General features: G+C 37.5%; 2 protein-coding genes across 4 annotated transcripts in view; one reads left to right on the forward strand and one right to left on the reverse strand.

Moving 5' to 3' along the window:
- LOC143022912 (serine/threonine-protein kinase prk-2-like) overlaps positions 1-1,536 on the forward strand; it is a 6,451-nt gene extending 4,915 nt beyond the window's left edge. The window contains exon 2 of the mRNA XM_076181310.1: positions 1,012-1,536. Coding sequence (XP_076037425.1) covers positions 1,012-1,536 — 525 coding nt within the window. The remainder of the gene's footprint in view (positions 1-1,011) is intronic.
- The window catches only part of LOC143022913 (cysteine--tRNA ligase, cytoplasmic-like), a 130,514-nt gene that overhangs the window by 101,131 nt on the left and 19,383 nt on the right, over positions 1-10,000 (reverse strand). The window lies entirely within an intron of this gene.

A 10,000-nucleotide genomic window follows, 5' to 3' on the forward strand; every position in this document is an offset into this window, starting at 1 on the left:
GACACTGAAAGTATACATTGCTTAGGCAAAAGGTTTATGTAAAGAGTCACTGAGTACATCAGACGATTAGATTCACTGAGTACTTCAGCCTGATGGACAAGTGGCACTCGCTGTACTTAAGGAAGGAAATGGAGGTCTTTGCGATCACGAAACAGGCTCGAAGTCCAACGCATCTCAGGAGCTACCGGTGCGGCGAAGAAATTGGTTTTAGGTTTCCTCTTCTATGGAGATGTGACAGATAACTTCGCACCCGTGGAGATAAGCGTGTAATAGGTCACTCACTCGCCACATCTGCCGCGTGTCTTGCTCTATCCAGTTCTCTCTCCCGGGACAATCTTTGGTTTAAGAAGAAAATCGGAGGCAAGAACTGGTTTACCAACAGAGTGGGTAACGAATGGTATAGACTTAGGAACCTTGATGCACTGAGCGCTAAAACTATTCGTTGCTTTAAGAGAAGATTAGATAACTTCGTGGTTAGCGATTACAGGTGGTAAGGGGGATGGAACTCTCTAGTGTAGGCTTTATGGTCTCTTGCGCTCTTCTCCATTCCTATGTTCCTTCCCCCTTTCTCGTCAAGCCCGTTACTTCCTTCCTTCCACTTTCTCATCAATCTTCAATCTTCTCATTTCCCTTCCCCATGTTTCTTTCTTCCTTTCTTGTTTCACAACTCGTCTCGTTGATTTTCTTTCCATAAGTTTTTGTCATAAAGACTTGTGTTGCTTGTCTCCCTAAAGATAGGAGCAGGAATAGGTTTGTTTTGGACAGGAAAATGCATCCTGATAGCGTAAAGGTTCCTTGTCGTTTTAGAAACGGCAACACTAAAGCGGGAACTTTCGTTAAGAAGTTGGCAGTTTCATGTCAGAGTCGAACCAAGAGAGATGAATGGTAATTTTTCTCTCTCCTCCTTCTCTCTATCTCTCTCTCTCTGTCTCGTATGACTCATTACACTTATTTTTCATGCATGCTAAAATAGGTACACTCTTCATGACTATATATGTGTTTTATGTGCAGATGCAATCGCAAAGTACAGTTCATGCTCATATCTGGGATTTGAAATTCGACCATGAGAAGGACGTCGGAACCGCAGAGGCACTGAACCTGTTGGGAGCCATGAAGCTGAGCGATTTCGAGATACACGAGGAGCTCGGCAAAGGAGGCTTTGGCTGCGTCTTTCGAGCCACAAGAGTCGCCGATGGCCTTGAGGTGGCCATCAAGAAGATCCCTCTGGCTGATGTGCTTTTTTGGGGACGACGCCATAGGAAGAAGGTCCCACGAGAGGCAGCTCTATTACAGCGAGTACAGAAGGTTCCTGATGTAATCAAATTACACGACTGCTTCAGTACCAAGGACAGCTTTTACATGGTAATGGAACTTATACCATCAGCTGTTTCCTTCGTCGATTACATCAGGAGCGGGAAGGAACTGTCCATGACCGACGTCAAGACACAGTTCAGGAAGATTGTCCTGACAGTCGAAGGATGCCTAGAAGCCGGGGTATCGCATAAAGATATCAAGCCCCATCAAGCGATCTTATAATGCGCTGCTTTGCGATGGATCCCTGGAACCGCCCCTCGCTTCGCGGCATACTCTCTCACCCGTGGTTAACGGGTCACTCCGAGGATAATTTCAGGATGGAGTTTGATCTTGAAACGGCTAAAGTTTTCAAGAGAAATGATCCTAAGATGAGGTAGGGAAGACGCCCCAAGATGGCGAATAAGAAAGTCCCAAAAAAGAGGCCTTTCAGAAGGAGATTATGAAGACAAGGATCGAGACGCAGATCCAGGAGTAAAGAAGCGCCAAAGGAAATAAATCATGTAATGATTATGAGAGCGCTAAAATTGGATTATCCAGAGACCTTCTTCACCCACCAATGAAGCTTCTGACTACATCGGCGCATAAAATGCAAAAGGATTCCAAAGTCATTCTTTCCTGTTGCTGGAAAATCAATAGAAATAATTTCTATTTCATAAAGAAATCAACCAATTTCCTGAAGGACTTACTAGAGGGCAAAGTATCAAGAAAAGCTCCAGACAGCCATACTTGTAAATAAAAAGGATACACAGAAATCTATAGCAAAGATAAAAAAAAGTTCTCAAAGATCTGTCAGGCTCAGAACTAAGTTCCAAGATCGCATTATTGTCAGCGGAGACGATGAAACTTAGATATGTGTCATATTCATTTTAGAAAACTCAAGAGATTTAGAAAGCAGCGCATTTTCCAATAATTTTTGGAAAAAACTTTTCCAGTAGGGATTTCCCTAAAGCTGAATAAAATAGTCTCACTACGGTTCTACAATGCATACAAGTCAGATTACTTTCGATCGAAAAATCAACGAGATTATATGAATATGCAGATTAATATGCTACTATGAGGTGGAGTTGGGTATTGTCATGAGCATAATCTTTATTTCTTATTTTTTTCATTCTTTTTAAAAAATGGTGGTTTCTTCTACGTGAAGAAAGATCATCTAGTGATATTGTGTCATAGTAGGCATGGTCTATGAATGATCACCTTATATATATATATATAGATATATATATATATATATATATATATATATATATATAGACAAATATATATATATATATATATATACATACATATATATATATATATATATATATACATATATATATATATATATATACATATATATATATATATAGAGAGAGAGAGAGAGAGAGAGAGAGAGACGTACTGTAACTGGTTTACTTTCGTGCGGCCAGACTTTCCCGAATGAGGAAAAAAGTTTATAAAGATTTTCACTGCAGCCCATTTTTATAATATTATTTGAGGGAAGCACATTGCAGTGTACATGATGCCATCCCAAACGAATCCTACATTATTATTATTCGTACTATACACAGTCGGCAGCTAATTCCTCTTTGTGTTTTTCTTGCTAAAGCAGAGAGGACAAATGTTCGTGATCAGAAGAACAACAGATCCTGGAGTGATATGAATTGTGATGTCCTTTTCCTTTTGCATAACAATGTTATAAACGTAGTTTTGAAAGTAATCTTTTAGGTGATTTGTTTTACACTTTTGCTGCTTTGTACAGCTTTTCTCGTCAGCTCCATCTGTCGTCAGGCGATTTTATTCAGTTGAGGAAAACTTTCCTTGTAACAAAAGGGTTAAGAATTGTCTCGAGCTAACCCTTGTTAAGCTTTTTGCAGTGTTTTACGAGTTTAAACCCTGATTCTAACTGCTTTCATGTAATTTTATTATATAGAATGAAGCCCCATCAACTTTGTTATTGTAAGGAGTTAAGTACTATCATAATCAATTAGGAATTCTTTATACAATTGTTTCAGAGAATTTGTTCTCACTAGCGTCATTCAATTTCATTCAGGTAAAGAAAGAAAAAAATGTTGCGGTAAAAGAATGAAATGTGATTTAGTGCATCCTATTTGTACTGCGAACCACCACCATTAGTTATACTTCCTTAAAAAAAAAGAAAAAAAATGTGCATTCATACATACATATACATAGAGTAATTACGAATTCCTTTCTCACTCTATAATTTTTTTTCTATGGATTTTGCTACACATGTCGATGGGTAAAAACAAACTCGTCCATTTTTATTACCATTATTTATTATATTTCGCAAATGTTCTACCTACTCATGGCTACCAACATCACCGAGCAAACACAAGCCGTAGTGTTTGCTGCCGCATTCATGACGAATGCAAACAAAATAGAAATAATGTTTTCATGTTATCAATTTGTAGATTTGAAATAGATATAGGGAGCCACAGTTAACTGTCACTCAGATGAATGAAATAAAAATTCTTACAAAGTTTTGTGATCAAGTTCATAAAACACCTAAAATATTCCCTAATATTTATTAATGAGGGTTCTGGAGGTGGGTGGTTCCTCCGATTAATCGGAGGTTGGACGTAAAATAGCCCAGTGTGATAACCTGTTTATGCTTCCATATCACAACAAATCCTCCTCGAGAGGCTGGGGTTGGTAGGTGGGGAGTCGTGGGCTGAGGGAGGGAGGGGGGAGGGAGAGAGGAGGGGTCGAAGAGGAGGAGTGTATGGAGTGAGTTTGGGAGGACGTGGAAGAAAGAGGGATGGAAAGGTGAGGGGAGAAGGAGGGAGGGGGGGCTTGAGGCACACCCCAAGCGAGACGAGTGAAGGTATAGGGAGAGAGCGGAAGGTTTTCATATTTCGTTAGGAATAACCAGCGCTTCTATTCTCGGGGACACCATCCCGCTGAAGAGACGGAGTCTCAGAGATAGCAGAGGAGGGTTTCAAGGGGAATGGTTGCGGAAAGGAGGGAGAACAGAAGTTAAAAAGCTATTAGCCTTTTTTCTTTCCGCGGACAAGTCTTCGAATATATATATATATATATATATATATATATATATATATATATATATATATATACACACACACACACAAACATATATATATATATATAATATATATATATATATATATATATATGCAGAAGAAATCACTTGAACGCGTGATACTAGTATGCAGACAAACCACTGGGAAAATGAAAGAGATGAGACCGAGCGCTTTCGTCTAATCAGACATTTTCAAGGTATAGATACATAAAAGAGACAAGTATATATACTCAGATGATTAAGGTGGATCTCTCCCAGTGCCATATTGGCTCAAGTGTCCGGACATTTGGTTTACAATTTTTGTTATGATAAATTCATCCAATTTGTATAATCCTTGACTTAAATTTAATAAATTTGTTAATGATTTAAATTTGTTAATAATTTAAATTTAAGTCAAGAATTATACAAATTGGATGAATTTATCATAACAAAAATTTTAAACCAAATGTCCGGACACTTGAGCCAATATGGCACTGGAAGAGATCCACCTTAACCTTCTGAGTATACATACTTGTCTCTTTTATGTATCTATACCTTGAAAATGTCTGAATAGACGAAAGCGCTCGGTCTCATCTCTTTCATTTTCCCAGTGGTTTGTCTGCATATATATATATATATATATATGCACACACACACACAGACACACACACAGACACTCACTCACACACACTTAAATATATATATATATATATATATATAAATATATATACATACATATACACACACACACATATATATATATATATATATATCTATATAAATAGTATATATATACATATATGTGTATGTGTATATATTTACATGTATGATATATATATGAATATATATATATACATATAAATATATATATGTGTATATATATATATACATTAAATATATATATAACTATATATATATATATATATATATATATATAACTATATATATATATATAATGTATATATGTATGTATATATATATATATATATATATATATATGTATATGTATATATATATACATATATAAATATAAATATATATATATATATATATATATATATATTCTCACGGCTAGCTGTGAGCAGCTTGGTTAAGAATTATCACCCGCCCTTTCTCATGACCTCACACCTCCACCCACACATCCCCTCACCTCTGACTCCGCCCTGCGTGACGGGTCGTCCTGTTTTAACTCTACGTGTTCCCCTTCTACTCATATCTCATTATAGTTATGTCTCTGCAAATTCTTGTAATCTGTACTTTCCTGAAGAGGGCTATAGCTATTAGCCGAAATATAGAAGTTACACATTCTTTTAAAGTTTCCTTTTTATTCCGACTGTGGGTTCTTCGTGATTATCAATTACATATGTGCCACAACATTTTGTCATAGTGATTATACGCCCACGGTGGAGACATCTCTTCCTCTTCACCTTTTGTTCAACCGCCATCTAGGACTGAAACAAGCTTTCAGAAAGTTATATGTATATATAATATATATATATATATATATATATATATGTATATATATATATATATAAATATGTATATATATATGAATATATATATATATACATATATATATATATATATATATATATATATATATATATATATATATATATATATTCGTATATCACGTGCCTCTGGTTCGTACGGGTGTCAATAAAGTACCTAACATATTGAATTACTAAAGCTTAGGTTATACCCTACAGTATATAAGTTGAGAAAATGGAGGGGAATAAGGGCGGGATGATAGAGGGGAAAAGGAAATAGGTAAATAAGAGAAGGAAAAGGGAGAAGAGAGGGGAAGGGAGGAGGAGAAGGGGAGAAGGGAAAGGGGAAAAAGAGAAGAAAGAAGGGACAAAATAAAAGAAGAGGAGAGAAGAGGAAAAAGTCAAGAGGAGGAGAATTGGAAGGAGAGAAGAGAGGGATGGGGAGGGAAGGGGAGGAAAGGTGTGGGGGTAAGGAGCAGGAGGGGAGCAGAAGAGGAAGTAAAGGAGAATGAAAAGAGTGGAGGGGGAGAGGGAAAGGGGAGGAGAAAGTAAGTAATAGTAGTAGAGATGGACAAGGAGTGGAAATAGAGGAGTGGAGAGGGGAATGAGGAGAAGATGGAAGAGAGGAGGAGGAGAAAGAGGGAGGACGGACTGTAGAAAGAGGCTTAATGATAGCGTAAGGAGAGGTGTTGGAATGAAGACTTGGATAAAAACTTGATAACCGGGATGGATATGGAGAAGGAGTGGAGAGTGGATGAGAAGGAGAGAGGAGAGAAGGGAAGGAGAGAGAGGAAGAGTGGGACTGTAGAAAGAGGCTGAATTATGGAGAGAGGAGAAGTATTGGGGAGGGTTGATATAAAGAATGGAATGAAACATTGATATCAGGACGGTGAAAGAATAGAAGAGAATGGAGGAAGAAAGCGAATGTGGTGGGAAAGAAAGATAAGAGAAAACAAAACAGATGAGTAAGAATAGGGAAACAGGAGTGAGAGAGGGGGAGGAGGGGAGGAGAAGAGGAAGAGGGGAGAAGGAGGGGAGGGCGTAGGAGGAAGAAGGACAGGGAGAACGGGAGATGAAGATCACTTGCGATCAGATTAGTAAGTATGGGATGAAAATGAGTCTTGGGTGAGGCGCATGAGGAGGTCTTTAGGGCGTGTGAATGTCAACCCCCACCGCTTCTGTTTGTTTCTGATCGAGGCGGCGAGGGGTCACCGTCCGTTCTTTCCTTCTTCCTCTTCAAACCCACGAACGACGAGAGAGTGACAAAAAGACAGAGAGACAGAGAAAGAAAGAAAGAGAGAGAGAGAGAGAGAGAGAGAGAGAAGAGAGAGGGCGCCCCGTCCGCACCAAGCCCACTGTGCATCATCAGCTGAAAACCACAAACTTCATTCTTGTCCAGTTCTTGATCTCATAAGTGAATCTTGGTCCCCGAGGAGGCCTCATGCCACTACCGTTGTTTGAATCTCCGTAAATTGCTTCGCTCACCATTATCGGTAATCTTGATTTCTTCTGGATACAACAGAAACCCCGGTACACCAAACAACGCAGCGCAACAAGGTCAAGTGGACCCAATCCCAAGCATATGTTCGTCTCTGGCGATTAGAATTATTGGCAGAGAATCCTGAGGAGATAACGGTGTGCAACTTGTAAATGGATTTCTTTAAGTTGAAAGTAAATAAACACTTGTTGGAGAGAACGAGTTGCAAGTACTGGTGCACTTTTGTACATATTCATTTCTATAACCAGTATAAATTTTCCATTTTTCAGGTCTTCTGTCTTTTTTCCATCTGGTCCAGGCTTTGTCTCTTTTGTCTTTTAACTCCCTACAACTTTTGTTGTACCAGCATTTTACATATTCTTTTTCTTGTTTTTGTCTTGGGACATACTTTTCCACTCCTTTTTTGTAAATTTTTGTCAAAATATTCCATTTCTCTTCCACTGATGTTTCTTCTTTGTATATTTCTTCCCAGTTTTCTTGTTGGAAGAATTCTCTTATTTTATCAAAGTTTGTTTTTTCATACATCATTCTCCCTTTTCTATATTGTTCATTTCTTTTCATATATTTTTCTTCATTAAGTTCCAGTTCAATCAATATGTGGTCACTTTTACCTATTGGTGTTTTATATTCAATCTTGTCCACTATTCTAGGTTCAGATGTAATTATTAAGTCTAGCCTCGATGGTTCTTCTTCATTTCTATACCTAGTGTTCTCTTGTATCCATTGTGTCATTGAATGGTCAGTAATCATCTCAAGTAGAGCATTTCCCCATGAGTCATCACCACTCTTTACTGTCATTTCTTCCCAGCAGATTTCTTTGCAATTAAAGTCGCCCATCATAACTATTCTTCCTCTGTCTTCCATTATTTTAGTTAATGCTATCTTTGTGTCCTCTAACATACTTTTATATTCACTCTCCTCCCATGAGGCTGTTTTCGGAGGCACATAATTGATCACAAATTTTCTGCTCTTCTTATCTCTGTCTTCCACTTCTATCATAATCATCTCTACTGTATTCTTTCCATATATGACACCTTTCACGTTTATATCCTTCTTAGTCAGGAACATAACTCCACCCCCTTGCTTTTTCTCTCTGTTTCTAATCCAATAATTGTATGCATCATGTCCTACACTGTTGGGTGGTAGTGGGCCTTTTAATTTTGTTTCTACAATTCCCATTATGTCCGGTTCTTTTTCTTTCAAATAATCATTCAGCTCATTCAATCCTGTTATTAATCCATCTATATTTGTGTAAGACACTCTTAGTTTTCTGCCACTTCCATTGTGTTCTCTGTTTCCCTTATGTTTTTCTTTTGTATGTCGAACTTCCTTAGTTTCATGTTCACTACTCTCCAATAGAATCTCTCTTTCTCTGACTCCGTTCTGTTCTCGTTTTTTGCCTTAGCTTCCAGTCTTTTCTGCTTTTCTTCCTCTCTTTCCTCTTTATTCATTTCTCTTTTTATCCATATCTTTTTGTATTGTTCACTTGTTGCTAGTTTCCCTGTTTTGGATAAGATATTCTCTGCCGTTGTTTGTGACTTGAATTTAATCTTAATTGGTCTGGTCTTGTCTGTGCTATACTTTCCGAGTCTAAATTTCTCTTCGATTTGTTTCATAATTTCTGGTTCATCTTCCTGAACTGATTCTAGTAATTGGCTTACTTTTTCATTTTCCTCTTTGATTCTTGTGGTTCTATCTATGTTGTGTTTCTCTTCCATTCCTAATATAATTATACATTTCTTCTTGTCTGCTAAATCCCTTACTATATTCTCCTTTTGTCTCATCACTTTAATAACTGAGTCTTCAGTATGTTCTTTCAATTGCTGTTTGACTATGTCAGTGAATGAAACCTTATTTCCTTCTTGGGTTTTCTTCCAATTTTTACTTTCTTTAGCTATCGTTTCTCTGTTTTCTTTACTATTCTTCTTCAATTCCTCATTCTCCACCTTTACCTCTTTTAACTGTCTTTTTAGGTCTTCTATTTCATCAGTTAAGTTTTTATTCGCCTTTTCCAGTTCTTCCAATCTTTCAACCCTTTGTAAAATGGTGTTCATATGACCTAACCTACTCTCCAAGTCCTCGATCACCTTATCAACCTTCTTCTCTAGTCTTGTCAGTCGGGGGGGGTTTGTGTCCCCCCCACTCTCTTTAAATCCCTTGAAAATATTCTCATCACTTTCTACTGTATTGTTCCTATCTATACTTCTAATCTTTACATTCTTATTAGACATTCCGTCGTCCTCCAGCTCGTCTTGTGGTCTTTTGTTTACTTTACGGCGGTCTATTTGGACCAAGTCCTCTACTTCCTCATTACCTTCCATTTTCCCAGCAATCCCTCCCCTTCTCCTCTTTCCTTACTTTCCCACTACCCCACGAGCAATTTCCCCCCACCCTGCAAATACAAAAAGGCACTTCTCTTTGCGTTGGGATCCACAATTTGCACTTTTCTTCAGAACGTTCTTCAAGCCATCCATTCGTTGAAAGTGTGTGTGTGTGTGTGTGTGTGTGTGTGTGTGTGTGTGTGTGCGTGTATATATATGTATATATATATATATATATACATATATATATATATGTGTGTGTGTGTGTGTGTGTGTGTGCATATATATATATGTATATATGTATATATATGTATATATATATATATATACATATATATATATATATATATATATA

Source organism: Oratosquilla oratoria, unplaced genomic scaffold, assembly GCF_046742065.1.
Source record: "Oratosquilla oratoria isolate Oo_2021 unplaced genomic scaffold, ASM4674206v1 SCAFFOLD224, whole genome shotgun sequence".
Lineage (NCBI taxonomy): Eukaryota > Metazoa > Arthropoda > Malacostraca > Stomatopoda > Squillidae > Oratosquilla > Oratosquilla oratoria.